Source organism: Bombus vancouverensis, chromosome 6, assembly GCF_051014615.1.
Source record: "Bombus vancouverensis nearcticus chromosome 6, iyBomVanc1_principal, whole genome shotgun sequence".
Taxonomy (NCBI): Eukaryota; Metazoa; Arthropoda; class Insecta; order Hymenoptera; family Apidae; genus Bombus; species Bombus vancouverensis.
Genome location: NC_134916.1, coordinates 15,273,326 through 15,289,948, shown reverse-complemented (window position 1 = coordinate 15,289,948; position 16,623 = coordinate 15,273,326). Strand labels below are relative to the sequence as shown.

At 40.2% G+C, this 16,623-nt stretch overlaps 1 protein-coding gene across 5 annotated transcripts in view; it reads left to right on the top strand.

Annotated features, from left to right (window-relative positions):
- The first annotated feature begins 2,506 nt into the window (after positions 1-2,506).
- Positions 2,507-16,623, top strand: part of LOC117157627 (cell adhesion molecule Dscam2) — a 90,365-nt gene continuing 76,248 nt past the window's right edge. For all 5 annotated transcript variants that reach the window (XM_076619364.1, XM_076619363.1, XM_076619362.1 and 2 more), the window contains exons 1-3: positions 2,507-2,651; positions 4,704-4,853; positions 14,518-14,635. In XM_076619364.1, coding sequence (XP_076475479.1) covers positions 2,555-2,651; positions 4,704-4,853; positions 14,518-14,635 — 365 coding nt within the window. In that variant the 5' untranslated portion in view covers positions 2,507-2,554. The remainder of the gene's footprint in view (positions 2,652-4,703; positions 4,854-14,517; positions 14,636-16,623) is intronic.

Genomic DNA, 16,623 nt, shown 5'->3' with positions numbered 1-16,623 from the left:
GCATGGAAGTGTGACTCGTTTCTTTTTATTTTCATTTTCTTTCGTTCTTCGTGCTGCCTTCCTCCTCTAGGAAAATTCCAACGGGAAAACAGGAAACGGACTTTTCTTAGGGATACATTTTCGTCACAGTTGGTGTACGTGTGCGCCAGGGTTAGTCTCGTTTGTGTTAGGTAATTATCACGGGCCTCGTGATACGCTCTTTCTTCGTAAATAGTCCGCGGGCGCGTTACACCTATTTTGTTTCTATTTACCTTCAATTTTCATTATGACCTTTTGAAAGAGCGCCACAATCCTATAGAGAGCTTGGCGTCGACGGCCTCGCCGTTATCGAGATTTTTTTAATTAAGAGTTCAGATCCGCTTCATTTGGAGTCTGTCCGCTTTTATCCGGCTTTCAACCATCCACCGTAAAAGTTGATTCTGCGGCTACGGGTATCAACATCTTGTAGTTGCAGTCGCACAAAGCCTCTCCGGATTTAATTCCGAGGTATCGCCGCGGCGCCCTCCATTTTCCCTTGCACCCTCGCCGCACCACTTAACAGCTTTTCTTTCTCCCTTTTCTCGCCTTTACCACCCGTGTCCTTAGCAAGCTTCTAGCGCTGAGACAATTATGTTGCGCGCAGACTTCAGCGACGGATTCGTACTACTAGAAAGCCTCGAATCTACAACGGGGATCGACGAAGACTTTTCATGTTTTTAACATTTGTAGATTTAAAGATACGACGAAGATAATTTGCATGTCGTTTCTTTTGAGTACTCGAATAATAGAATATTATGATAATAAATATTTTTAAGCGGCGCATTAGGAAAATTAAGAATAGGAATAAAATTATATAAATGGTGAATTAAAAAATATAAAGATTGGAATATTCATTGGAACCTGCAATAAAATTGCAGAGTTCCAGACAATATACAGCGAAGTAACGGAGAAAAAGATATTAATTTCGAATTCTCTTCCATAACCGATGCTGAAAATCAAAAGTCAATAATGCAAATCGAACGAAGTGAATTGCAAATGAAATTTTGCGTTAACGAAACGTTGGCATTTAATGGATTAATATATCCACGTGATGCAGAGATCGTCGTAGAGTATTACGTCTTCTGACGAATAATATATATGTATAGTGACTTCCCCGGTTAACATGACGTTATCATAATTATATTAAATAAACAGCACGCGGACTGCGTAACAGAATATCCCAGCGTGCGTGTTCGTTTCGAGAATTCCGCGAGAAATTCCGTGCTGTTTGCCCGTGGAACATCCATATTTGAGGTCAACATTCTTAGATGAAGCGACAGTAGTACGTATCTCCCGCATGCATATTTGCTACTCTGGAACGAGCTTCATATCGATTCGTTGAAATAATTTAGTCTTCGTCGGTGAAAACGGTACTAAAAGCGGCGTATTCGCTACCTCGGAATACGGTTGCTAGTAGAAACGATCGGATATTCTTGCTGGAATTAACGAGTAGGAAAAATGAGTTTCGAGTTGGCGCGTTAACATCGAGCTACGCAATGGCTGGAAGACGAATTTATCGAAATCCTCCTCCCCGCCCCCAACACACTTCCGCGGATCCATTGTAATAAAATAACGAAATCGTGCACAGCTTCCGACGTTTAATTGATACGTCGTGAATTTATGGGATACGTCGGAATGGTACAAGCATATGAAGTCCGGTTAATGTGGCTTAGTGTTATTAGGTCTGCCAATGTTCGGTTATTAACGCTCTACATTCTACAGTTTCGATAAAAGGGAACAGTTCGTTAATGAACGTTGAAGCGAAGCGAATTCTAAACTATGTCGTTGGTTGTAAGAAAATCAGTGCGATACATCAGATAAAATATGGAACCTACAGGTAGCAATTGGGAGAATTACAGATGACATCAATATGAAAAAAAAAAAAAAAGAGAACTCTCTTTCATCGTGCCAATACTCATTCGCACAGTCGAGTGAGAACAATAAGCTAGATCGAATGAAAGGGTACAAACGAACTTTTGTTTATTTCGCTGCAGTCACTACAAAATATTGAAGATAAAAAATCTTGTCTGAAGATAGTAACTCGTTAATATTCTTGATCGGAATTGCGACAATATTTCAAGAAAGGAACCGAAGAATTACCAAAAATCAATAGTTCTCAAAAACAACAATTAATATACTATTTATCGATAAATGCTTTAATAAATATTTATATTATATATAATAATAAATAGTTACACGTAAACACGACGTTACTCGTGAAATGACTCAATAGCGTAATGGCGTCGTTAAAATCCTGAAAATGTTACATATCCTTTGTACCAAATATTAAGTATTAAGTATCATTAGAAAAATAATAAGTACTGTATTTTAAAATAGCTAGTAGAATATTCGGTATTGCTTGATGGTAGAGTCTAGGTGGCTCAGAGCTTTTCAAGAATGACAAATCCGCCCCTGTCGGCCCTGCGCTTTCAAGACACGCTTTCGAGCGGCTGGTTGTTTGTGTGTTTCAGTGGTGAATCAGCGTTACGATCCGGAAGTGCAGTGTCCCGGCGGTTTCCTCGGCAACAACGTACTTATGCGATGCAACGTGCCCAGTTTCGTTCGCGACCACGTTACCATTACGTCTTGGCTTCAGGAACCGTCCTTCAACATCTACCCGTCCACGATGGGAGGTGAGTAAACACCAGAAACATCTCTGGCTATCCTCTAATGATGTCTGTTCATAAATAAGAACGAGCAGTAGGGTGAAATCTCTCGGAATGAATATCATCGTCTTGCAACCGGTTATTCTTGCGAATTTATATTTGTATTTATTCCTTTTATGAAGTCGGATGAAGATAAAAATCGTGGGTTTGACGTACAAGCGATTTCTTCAAGGAATATTCCGTGAATATCGAAAACATCTCAAGAATCCTTAAATATAATTGAACTGATCCGGAGGCAGGTCGGGTTGTCTTATGCAGATTATGTCTCTATCTTGCGATTCTTATAACGTGATTAGACTATGGTTGTTTATACAGGCTCAATATGCAAGGAATATACGATGTTCATGCGCGTGAAATATGCAAATGTGCATGAATAATATGCGAAAACACGTTATCTATGTTTCATATAAGTCGAATATTATCTACGATAGAATATCTAATAATAGATATTTGACAATAATTTTCCAACTATTTTGATATTTATAGTTTGTGCCGTATAATAAATTACAAGAACTTTGTTCATGTTTGCAATTGTTAACCGACGATGATTGGATATAATACACGATGCTCGTCTATCTTTTGCGGTATTTACTTTTAACAAAATTGAAGACAATTTTCGTATATTATACAGTTTACATGATACACGTGTAATTATGTGAGAAATTTAGTCAAATTCAATTATTCCAATTCGAAAGACAAATTACTATATTTGACGCTCAACAGACGGTACAGAATTTTGATCTATAGTTTTACATGATTTATAGTTGTCACCGATTAAGTATTATTGTGACTGACATTTTATGCAATTATGACACGGAAACATTAGACTTCCAGTTATTCTTGTATGCGATACTAGAATTCCATTCATCTGAACCCGTCTGGGGACAAATAGTTCATATTACTGGAATTCATATAGTAGGAGTTCTCTCCATTATCTATTATTTTCGTTCGCATAATTGAGGTTCACGTTCAAATAAATGGATTCTATCGGTAGAATATCAATTAGAATTTCGTTTCAACGAATGGAGTTTGAAGAAAATGAATTCTACTGTATATACTTAAACATAAATATGCGACATTGCAGAAATTTCAAAATAGAAGTCATATTTTTCAATAACACAAGAAATTTTTATTTAAACGTAATTTATCTACTTACATTCTAAAAATATGAATTTGCTTTTTGATCAAATTACTCTCGCGAAACACCAAAAATATATAATATTAAAGTCTAAGTTTATTACAGTCGTTTGAAATTTATGTTATGGAAAAAACAGTATCTATACGTCCTGTTCTCGGACACAACGTAGGGTTGGCATTGCCGATACGCCAAGTTTTCGCCTGAAGCGTAGCGATTCCGTTAACGAGACAAACTTCATTAATTATGAAGCAGTTCGATCAGGTATGCTTCACAGTTTTGAATGTGTTCGTTAATAAACCAGGCGGATCTATTAATACACTCATCAATTGCAGTAAGACGATCGATAGACGACCAAACTTTCGTCGTTGCACGGTCGGAATGAGTTCGAAGTTGAACGAACTCGAGGAACAACCGTCGGAAAAGCAGAGAGTCAAATCAAAATTCATTGTCACGATTCGTGCGCTTCAATTCAAAAATTTAAATTTCAATCAAAATACTTGGAACTAAGTTAAAAAATTGGAATCTAGAGTCGATTCGAACTCGAAGAAACTTCCATTTTACGTGTAATTATGATCGAAACGTGATTTCTGTTCACATAAATTTATTATCGCGATTCATGAACTCGAACTTGGAAAATTAAATTTGAATCTAGGAATTAGGGTTTACATTCGAAAATAGAAATTTGGGACAATTTTAAGCTCGGAATAGCTTTATTCTCCAAGTGACTGTAATCAAACGTACGTTCTAGTTCCACAAAATTATCACAATTGGCAAATTTAAAGTCAAAGATTCCAGTTTGAACGGTACGAATAGGTGCGTGCTCGGTGAAGTTTTCGTTTCTTCTTATGGTTATGACTGAAACGCGATTTTTGTTTCCACAGATGGCAAATACCATATGCTCTCGAGTGGCGAGCTTATGATACTGAATATCACGCGGGAGGACGCAGAGCGGACATATCGGTGCAGGACGCATCATCGTTTGACGCAGGAAACGGTCGTCAGCAGCAACGTCGGCAGGCTTCAGCTGACTGGTGAGTGCATTAAAATTCGTTTTGCGTAGCCTCCGATAAGATAACACGGTTTCGACTTGACTCACACAGTTCTCTCTGAATTGATCGAAAATTCATAACCCGGCTAAAATATGTTTATCATATGATAATATGATACCATGTAAATTAATCGATACATATAGAGGTCCACCAAGGATCGCTTCTTTCTTCTCATTTACATTTATGAGGTTACAAGGGGAGTATCGTCGACGGGCAAATTTTATCTGACAAAATTCTCAAGCTCTACTTTCTCTCCTTTTAAGCTTATTAAACTTGAGAAAGCTCCTTTTTTGGGACTGTTTAAAAATATTTTGAAAAAGCAAGGGTATTTCAGAGGCTGCTGACTTTACTTTGGCTACTTTACGTAGTAATTGCAAAATAAACAACGTTGTAGACATGGTTTATTAACAAACGGCATGATAGAGCAAGGATGGCACGGAGTATAACACGCGCGTTGAATATTTTTCCTTCGTTTACCAAAGCTGAAGCAAAGCTGGGTAAACAGCGGAAAAAGTGAGAAAGAAGGAAGGGAACAATATTTCCTGTCCGTTAACACACTTTCTTTCAACGTTTCCCTCGTACATTTTCTGAAAGCTCGAGGCACGTTCCTTCGAAGCTTTGCCCGTTAACTCGACTAATAAAGTTTTAACACGAGCCGAGGGACGTTTTAGCGTGAACCGAGGATGGTATTAATAAGAGTATCGAAAGAATAGCATCGTCCTCTTGGCTGTGTTATCGAAGGATCCATCGAGGCACAGAAAAGTTTTCCCCTTTTATCGCCTTTGGATAGGCGACGAGCAGATACACGCCAGAGGAAACTTATTATTGCAGCTCGATGCGATATTTACAAATTTCTTGCAAGCGCCGTTGAATATTTATGAACCGATTACCCTTCGTGGAGAGCGTCAGATGCCGTGCATTTCATTCTTCGATCCAATCCAACCTTCTAGATCGATTATCGAAGCTACGATTCAAACTTGATCTCCTTCGAGTGCGTGAATCCGTAATTGGACAGCAACTAGACGCTCGTGAGCTTTCTCAACACCCGGTGGATCGAAACACCGTGCCTTCCCTTCGTAATCATTTCCATTCACCCACTGCTCTCCATTCTTTCCCCTTTCTATTTTATTTTTCGTTCCAACTTGCCGAGCGAAGACGTCAGGGTACCCGCGGTTATTAAATTTTTTTCAATAACAAAACGGGGACAATGTGGAAAAAAACTGGGACACTAAACGCTGCAGGATATTCTCCTGACCCCCTTCGCTCGTCACGAAGAAAACCGGGCTCCAAGTTACTCGTTGGTGACGCTCTGGATCCGTTCGATTTCGATTTTGTAAGCGACAGTCATTTGAGAGCTAAGAGCTTGGGACGAAAATATTCGTCGACGATCTGGGTAGCTTTAATTGGGAAGCAACCGACCGGCAAGCGGAAGATCCGAGGTCGATCTCCGGGCCAACAACCCGATCGGCCGAATATTTTTCTCCCTACAGTTTAAACATTTCGCCCTACCGACGTACCAGTCGCTATACGCTCTGTCAATCATTATCGTTGGAAAAACATCGTGAAAGGGACAGCAGCTGAAAGAAAACCCGCGGCGGTAAAAATTTTTCCTCGCCTCGATTACGAATCCTTGATCGTTTGCGTTTTATTGCCTGGAGAAATAGCTGTCGGAATTTTTATTGAGCCACGTCGAAACTGATCGCCTAACCGTTCATTCTTCTTTTCATACGTTCTATCGTTGAATTCTCGAATAATTTTTTTTTAATATTTTCGAACTTTCTTTGATCACATGTACCAAATGAACCTGTTTTATTTGCTAAACAAACTAACGCGATAAATAGTTCGAATTTTCTATTCTTGCTGCCTGAGCGAATTTACAGTTTACTCCCACGAGATTGAGTAAAAGTGCAAACGTCGTGTCTCACGTTGCAAACATCGCGATGCTATCACACGGTTACGAACCCGCGATAAACTCACCCTCTTCCCCTGGTTGTGCACGCACGATCGCACGTGATTCGATATTACGCGTTTAGCGGCGCTGATCGATCGACAGCCCGATAGTAGTGGTGCGTCCGTGAATAGGAAAAAGAGCTTGCGTCGGTGAACGGAGTTCAGGGCGGTTCATTAACGGCCGGGATGCAATTAGAAGCCTTATTTCGTGCGATCGGAACACTGGTCGATAACGCTATTTAATGGTATCAAAGATTGTTCCTTCAACACTAGATCTATCGACATCTTAAAAGTAAAATTTCCATCACAGAAATCAAAATATAAGGTACACGATAGAATACGTAATTCAAGGGAAAGAAACAAATCTTTACTTATATTGCCTATATTTACTTGACAAAAGCTCATTCTAATGTCCAAAAATGTATTGTTTGTAAATTTGTAGAAAATGTCGACGAAAAATTTCGCATTGATTGTTTTGATTATTTTGGTAGTTTTAGTATTAACGAAGATTAACATTCTGTAAAGTTACTGATTTTTAACAGTCGGTCGAACCAGGATAGATCAAGATTCTCAATACCGTTCGTCTTTCTAGTTGAAATCTATATAGCAGCCTAATTGATTAATTACTGAAATGTACACGTTAATAATTTGTGTAGCGCTAAAGTAATTGTCATATTTAGTAACAAATTAGACAGCCGAAGATAATTTATTCCATACATATATCGCAGAGTTAGGAAAGTGAAGTTTTTGTACGTGATTTCAAGTCAATAGACAGAAAATGATGTTACGAAATTGTTCGTAGATGAACGAATTTTTCGAAACGAGTGATTTGTTTCTTGAGAATTGAATATTGATCGTGTACTTCTGTAATAAAATTGAGGAAATTTATAAAAAGTGAAATTTTTCGAAACGAGTGATTTGTTTCTTGAGAATTGAATATTGATCGTGTAATTACGTAACAAAATTGAGGAAATTTATAAAAAGTGAAGCTACTCAGTTTGAATTCTCAGCGGCTTACATAGTAATATCGAACAAGTCGAGCCATAGTACAAAAATCGAAGGAAAACTAAGGGGAAAGGGAGCAAACAAATATTCGATATCCCCCGGCATGATTCGCAAAATCATAAATACAAAGCCTATCCATTCTACTCCAGATTTTTCCAACGTTAATCCGTAATTTGATTCGCGTCGCGTCGTCAAAGTCGCAGCGACGCGAAGAGGATTTAATGAGCCATCGGATGATCGACGTTCGATCAAAGTAAAAATTCTCTTAGTCGCGTAATTGCCAGTCTCGGTGGGGTTCTGGCCGCGAAGCCGCGTGAAAAGGTTCTCTCAGTCGTTTCAGCGGAGGCCTGGCATCGCTTGTTCTTGTTACCCAGGCAAAGCTGGCTTCGCCAGCGTAACGTCTGCTTTGGGGGTTAGCTACACTACGTCGGTAGAGAAGCGAAGTGGGGAGAAAGGGAAAATATGCAGGCGGAAAGACGCGAAGGAGGTGAGGAAGGCGAAGGAGAAGAAGAAGCGGAAAGGGGAGAAATCTCCACTCGAGCCGGGCTAACTAATGATGCTTCTCTTCACATGCCACACCTACCCTCCAGATTCATGTTGAAGCTTTAGACGTGCCTATACACGATGCGTGTGGAGAAGAAAAAAAAAACGGGCAAGACATTCTGCACGTTCTTCGCTATTACTTTTCCCCTAGCACGTGACCGATCCTCCATGTAGGAAGCGTCATAATTTATCGCCCGTTTCCTATACTTCCCCTTATTCGCATCTCCCTGTATTTTCATTTCCTATTTTTCGTCCTTTTCCGGGCGGGAAGGTAATTCCGGGTCGGTACCTCCTTTTTTTTGCCACGTTCCTCGATCGCTGAACGCTCTATATATCGATCTGTCATTCAGTCGATAAGTCTGCGCAGGTTGGCAGGGAATAATTAATACACCAGCAGCTTAATCGCGAAGCCACGGATATGTCAGCAGCCTCTCGTAATCACGACGAAGGTAAACGAAAGTACGGTGAAAATTGAGTTCGCGATAACGCTCGTTGCACAGCCTCGTTCTCGTCTAGGGGATCTCGAATCGACATCGCGCAGCTAACGTTTCATTTTTAATCGCGCGCCAACTCGCACTGAAATTATTATTTAAGTTTAATCAACGTTATTACAGCTGCGTGGCGATTATTCCGCGCGTACAACGGTGGATAGTAAAACACGACCGAATATTTAAACGTAACGGCAAATAGTCACGCACCAGGGCTAATTAGAAGCAAAATAGCCGGTCGAGTAATTCGAAATCTTCTTTTCTCTTCTGATAATTTACATTTAATCTTTTGACAGTATAGTAAAATGACGAGGAATCTCGGATGAACCTATTATAGGTACATAATACAGGATATAATACGATAAAATTCGATTAGAAGTATGCTAGAAAGTTATAATATACTGTTACACGTAGCTATGGTAATTATAAAGAATAAAATCATTGTAGGTTGTCATTATTGCAGTTATTAAAAATGTATCACTATCGGAATTGTCTGGAGCAATAGTCTATATATATTTTTTTTAAAGAAAGCTTTTCAATTACACTACACATGACGAAATGTAAAACGTAAAGTTTAATAGTATACTACATTTATTTGTTCATTCCTGACTTTTTTGTAGAATGTTACTAAAATGTATAGAGTTAACACCCTATAGTAAACGGAACGCTACAGAAAGAATATAATATAAAAAGAGAATCTGGGTATTGAAGCGCACATTCAGGCTGGAAATTTCGCGTATGATGTTCCACGATATACACCGTCATACGCGAAAATTCGAACGGACCAGTGAATCGATGGCCAGCAGGTTTGTTTGCAATCCGTGCGTCTGCTCGCGCAGAGATTCCGCTTTAATGGAATAGAGAGGCGCTCACAGGCGGTCGTTTATCGCCATCGACGAACATTCTACGAGATATTCCGGAACCAAGTAATGTTTACCTGCTTGGATTGTGGGACCAGAAACCGAGAGAGAGAGAGAGCTATGGGAAATTTCGCGTTACAAGAATTGTTTAAAATTTCTAGATAAACACTGGTCGTACACTGGTAGCTTTATACGTATCCGTACTATCTAAACAGTGATTACCTTTAACCGGATTGCAAATTATTATTAATCCGCGCATGCGCTGCCGGAAACGATACGTCGAACGCAAGCAACGCGTAATTGTTAGCTTTATATTCCCCCGCTGAAGATATGTTTGCAACAATTGGTTCCCCGTTTAACTTGCATCCCGTTTCGTGTGTGTACAAGATCGATGTGTAACGCTGTTCCCGAGCTACGGGATATTTGCGGCGGAATAATTTTGCGCAAAAGTTACGAGACGTAGATGGATCGTTTAATTTATGGAAAATAATAATAACAGGAGCCAACTAGCCAAACTAATTTATGTTCTGCTTGCTCCATCTTTGTAAAACGAGTCGTGAGTGAAGGGAAAATAATTTAGATTATCGGGCAAAGCGGAAATATACTACGGCCAGAGATAAAACGGAAGAATGGAAAGAGATTTTATCGTTGTTAGTTACACCAGTTTGCGATCCATCTACGCGGTCACCGTGCACGTAAACGGAATCTGCGATGTTCAAATTACTCGAGACGTAACTCACGCGAAACTCTATTACACGGCCAAGAGTATTTTTTGCAAGAATATCAACGGTCAACGCCTGTGATCATCGAGGCGTTCCTTCGCATCTGACGGAACGCGTGACGCGTTAATTCCTCGAGCGTTTCCTCATTCTCCTCTTCTTTCGCCCTTTTTTCCCTCAGGTCCCATCCTCTCCTTTCCACTTTCTCTTCTATCGTCATATTTTATTCCTTTGGTAATCAGGCAAATTCAACTTTTCAGTTAACAAAGCGCTTGATTAAATTCTTCTGGGAAGAGCCACGGTAGTACGAAGCAGAGGAGACCGCTTTTGAACTTTGGCGAAAAACGAACAGCTGTCGCGAGTCCTTGCTACGATTCTTCTGGCCGCTCGTTCCACCGTATAATAAAACCTGGCCAACGTTGGATAGAAATTTATGCTAAGCGCGCTTACATACTTACGAACTTAATAACGAAGTTCTAGGGTGTGTCCAATCGTTTGCATATTCTCGAATAGCCGTCCATCGTCGCAGTTTCTCTGTCTTCCCTTCCATTTAGAATACACCGAATTAACCGAAAACTCGAGGTGCAACGATTTTCCCCAGTAACGAGCAAACTTTTCTGAATTATCTGTTATTCGCGGAAAATTTTCGAATCGCGTTCGGATGCTCTCGTATCGCGAAAAGCCTGCGAAAATAATTGCACCGCGTTGTTAGTTGCACGATGCTCCAGCTTCCGATCCTCGCGAAAACGATTTTACACAGATAGACGTCTCACACTGGCATACTATCGATGGATAAGAATCTGCATGCGACAGGCGTCGATCGTTTTGTATTTCCTTTATCGTGCAAGTCGCGTTTCTATGGCACCCAATGAGAATTAAAAGCTACACTTGGCGCTAATATCTTCTTTCCAGCCAAGGTATCGTGTAACGTTCGCGGTAATACAATGCACAGCGTTCAATTGCTTCACTGAATTCTCATATTGTAACGAGATCGTATGTCATTTGATCGTGCAACGCTAAAAACACTCGAGCGGTTATCGGCTGTGCTCGATAGACGAATCGTTAGCGTTGGTTGTGTAGAAACATCGAAACATGCGGGTGTATCGGATTCGGCCGGATTTCAGGGAAAACATAGAAAGCAGTGAACGAGGCACGGTGGAAATAGGAACCGGGCTAATGACGCGATTCCCAGAGCCGATTCGCGAAAAACGTTTCGCTTTAATTACACCGACCGCCGTTTTCATTGCAGGTACACGGCCCGTTTTGTTGTAATATTCATTACCGCATTATTACGATGCTCTATGGCGCGTGCACGCGGTGCCGCTAACGCGCCCGATTCTCTTGTTGCATCGTTCCAAGCATCGCTAATTACGCGAATATCTGTTAATGAAATCTTAATGAAACCAATGGACTAATTGCGATTTCATTGACAACGAGGCCGAATAAATACACAGATGAGTATACAAAGTCGTCTTTTTCCTCTCTTGAAAAGGTTGAACTCCAGTTGATCTACGTTAACGGTATATATATATATATACGCTTATGTGGTAGGTGATTTGAAATTCTTGGTGAACAACGACGAGATATGTACATCACCGTTATCTGTCCCTTTACGGTACGCCACGTCGCTGGACGAGTCGCTATCTCCGACCATAATTCCCCATTAAACGTCCGCCTGACGCGTTCCTTTTCGTTTTTTACACCTTTTTCTTCTTCTTTCCCTTCTTCCTCTTCCCTTTCTTCTTCTTCTTCATCATCATCTTCTCCTTCTTCTTCTTCTTTTGCTTACTCTCCTTCTTCGTATCCATTCTTCTTTTTCCCACCTATTCCACCACCCTTCTATCTTGCCACGAAGAACCTTTGTTGCCACATTCCTTTTTCAGCCGACGGCTATTTATGACACGCCGTGGAAAACATTTCCCGTATATCATGGAACAAACTTACATGAACTCGTCCCGCGGGAGAAGGAGCACCAGCAACAGGGGCTGGCTACGTCTGTGTCGCAAAGTAACCCCTTGACGTATACGTATACGTGTGCGTGTATGTACTTGTTTCGCCAACGAAGATGATCTCGGAGGATGTATTTCATCCTTCGCTTCCTTCCTTGGACCTTCCTTCTCTTTTGTTAAATCTCCAGCGATATTGTCACTATCAATTTTCCAAACAATGTAATCCAATACTGTTCCTCCTAGTTTTTCCGTTATTTTCCACGTATCGTTCGCACGCCCTAAGCCATCTAACACGGCACCGGGTCCGTAACGGAAAAGCGACGATCGCCATTAAGGAGAATTTCATTTCGTAATATACAGCAGTCGGCTTTTAATCCAAGCACCTGTTTTATTAAATCTTCGTGCACGTTGTTCGCCACCGTCTTCTTCTTCGTTCCTTCAATTTCACCCACGGCTAAATGAGTATATTACGCGTGTAGCGCGGGAAAAACTTGCTCGAACTTATCTAGAATGGCGGAGTCGGAAAAAGCTGCTGGAAAAAGGGTAGGCTATTTCCGGAAAATACCCCTGCCTGTTTCTTTAGTGTTACCCAAAATTTCACGGAAATTTTTCCACCGCGACAAAGCCAGTTCATTGGGGAGGAAACAAACATTTATTGATCATTGTTTTGATCAATTATTGATCATCAAGTGTCGAATGTAGGATTTATGACATAGCCAGAAACTGCTACTTTGATGCTCATTTGACTTTTCTGTCAATAATTGGCTGGTACATGATTTAGAGATTATGTATCGAATAATATGCATTTTAATTTTTGTATTTTACTGTTCCATGCTTCAATAGCAAATATCCTACACAAATTTCAAGATGATTTCTATGTTATTGAGATCTGATTACCAAAATGGAACCAAGGAAGGAAATAATATACTCAAGCTCGCAGTTAATCTGTTGTTACAATTCTATTGTATTTTTCGTGCCTTAATCTCAAAAAACTGTTTTTCTCTTAAAGTTAAAGTTTACCATTACTTCAAGCTTATGAGGCTGCCAGAGGCGATTGCTATTTTTCAGGGACGAAAATTAAAGATTAGAAATTTCTATCATCTAACTGTTAGTCTATTTTAGACATTATGTAGTAAAGTTTTCAATTTTAGTTTTTCCGTAATAGGAAATAACCTGTCATAAATTTCAGAGGTTCAAAGGTTATGCAACGATGCTAACAATTACTGCGTCCAGTTTGAACCATGTGAAATTTTTCACAAAGTTAATCAAATTGCCATCCGCATGATACAGAATTTTTTTTTCAAGGCACAACGCTTTGAAAGCGTAAAGAACAAACGAAGTTCCAAAACATAGAATCTAACGATTTTTTTAAATAAAATGTTCAACAGAATATAGTACATGGCATGTTGGATTGACAACATTGCCAGTCACAGAATTCTCAAATAGAATTTATCCAAATATCACGATGCAAAATATCAATGAATAATCAAAAATCACTGTTTTTGTAATTTCCTCGCTGTCCAAGTATTCTTGCCAGAGAAGATACATTGTGGCCATAAAATTAGTAAAGCTTGAAAGTTTATGGGTTTTAAAAATTTAGAGAGAGATAAGGCATACAAGTTTTCTCAGGAACATAAAATCTTCTTGCAGAAGAGTGAGTCGTTTGTCTTTCCAAAGTCGAACATTAATCGTATATTTGGGCAATAAAACTGAGGAATCCACAAAGAAAAAAAAAGATATCAATAATAATAAATATCGATTCATAAATAGCTTTCATAACTTGAAATCGAAGATGTTTATTGTTAAGAACTCTTTCAGACTAACTCAGGTTTTTATGCACATTTGTACATCATAATACATAGCTACATCGATCAGTGTGTTTATTTAACGCTTCAGTTTCCGACCTCGCAATATCTCTTACATTAAGAAAAACTTTAGTAATCCTTGAAAAAAGCATTAATCGGCACACGTATTCATTGAAGTCTGAAAGTCATTCAAGATCTACTACACAGCCAGAGCAGTTGTTTCACGCGTCCAGAGATTGTTCGAGATTGTCGTTTGTTCGAGACGCTACAACCAGTATGCTATCATTAGAGAATTTATGCGATCTTTTTTGGTTTTTCTGCTTGCAGAGATACGCAGCACCATGCCACCGATGATAAACGAGAAGGTGGTTTATATGTCGGCACGGCTGAAAGACACCATTGTGATACCGTGCGTCGCGTATGGCAATCCAACCCCCACCAACAGGTAAGAATGTCACCAGATACGTACGAATTTGTAGCATGCGCCGCGCCGGTATTCTCGTAAACTTTAGGTACGATAGCACCATCGACCGGTGAAATGTCTCCGCCTTTAGATGCGTGCTGACACGATGACTTATCCTCAGATTCCACGAGATTTCAGGACGTGACATGCGTCGATCCGAATCGAACGTTTACGACCCGATTTTTTCTTTTTGTTTCGTTGTCGTTTTTTTCGAGGTCGTCGAGAATGAATCCTATCGTCGTTTCGCGGAAGCTTCAGTTCTATCGCACTTTTTCCAGCACCTTGTTTCACTTATCTTGATTACTCGAATACATGTACGGTCGCTTTTACCGAAACAAACTGCCGTAAGAAAAGAGTTATTCATCCCTTTGTCGGACTTCAGAATGCAGTTTCGTTATCACAAAATCTGTTTTAATTCTTTGTTTGCTCGACCAGAAACTAACTTCTCTTCCTCGACGTTAGCGCAGAAAGTATGTCGTTCTAGGTAGAAAATAGAAGAATGAAAAACGAACGAAGTATCGTAGTTTCGGAGAAGACAAATAGAAAGTACATCGAGCGTGCCATTTTGGTACCATTAAAGTCAAAATCTGCCAACAAATGTATTCTCTGTCTTCGTTCGAAGATACACGGCGAAAGTAGAAAGAGAGAAGTCGTTTGAAAAGGCTTGAATACACCGTTTCCCATTCAATAAAGCAACAGCTAGGAGACAAGAGTTACCCGTTCAGAGAGGGTCGTTCCGTAATTGCCGACTTTCACGAAACAGTCCTCGAAAACGATTCAGTTACGTGGCAAACAGTTTCCCGATACAACCGGGACGCGGTAAATAGGTGGAGTTCATACGTATCGGGGTAAGTTTAATTGGCTTGACGGCGAAAAAAAGTGTTTTTTCGTATAGGTAAACAATATTTTGATCGATGAAATTTCCGCGCTCGACTTCCTCAACGAGGGTCTCGCGAGAGTGTCCTCGCTTTAAATATTGTAACACGCCCTGCGTTACGACTTCCGACACTCGCTCCAGCTTCTGTACCCTTCAAATTGGTTTCCATTCGTTCCCTTCTCGAGTACCAGTGTAAACGGATGTTCCGCTACGAAATTAACCGGCAAACTACCATTTACTTTTCATCGTGGTTGAGCCTTGGCGCAAAGTAATCTACCAGGTTGAAGTACAGGACGACTGTTACTACGTTGTAGCTGCTTGGGTAAATTGAAGATAGCTCTTCGGATTAATAAGACATCCGGTCGTGTCGCTAAATTATCCTCCAATCTCTACTTCCTCGACTACTCGGTGAAATTTCCGTTAAATTTCGTTAAATCGTTGACGATAATTCTTGGCAACAAACGCGGTTCCGCTACGAACAGGGACCAGAGGATTATAACGAATACGTTATTGAAATGTAAAAATTTCAATTTCGCGTGACGCTCGTTTCCATATTCTCTCTCTCTCTCTCTCTCTCTCTCTCTCTCTTTCTCTCTTCTCGTCTTATTTTAGAATATGGGCCAGACCTTGATAAGCGACGTTTATTCCGAGAGCAATCTCACTCCCCCCCCCCCCCTTTGTAGAAGGTCGGTCTTTCGGTAATTCAACGGTAGATAAGCCGAACACGCTGTTTCGTCACGGTACAGTGATTCCATTCGCGAACGTAGGAACCATGCATTTCAGAGATTTCATGATTTCGTTTGGGCAGAATCGCAGGGTCAAAGGGAACAATAATAATGACGGAAGGAAATGGCGCGGGACGAGCGAATAATTCGCCCCCTCAGGTTCAAAACCCTCGTATTTTTCTTATATTAATGCTAATTTCAAACATAGCAGCGTTATTTCGCACGCGAAGGTATTTCCATAGTGAAAAGATGAAGCACACGTTGTTCGTTCGCTTCTGCTGCCATATTATTACGCGAGAAAACGGGAAGACGAGAGGTTACGAGATGAAGAAAAGCGATTCTCTTTGACAAGTGGAATTATCTCTCGC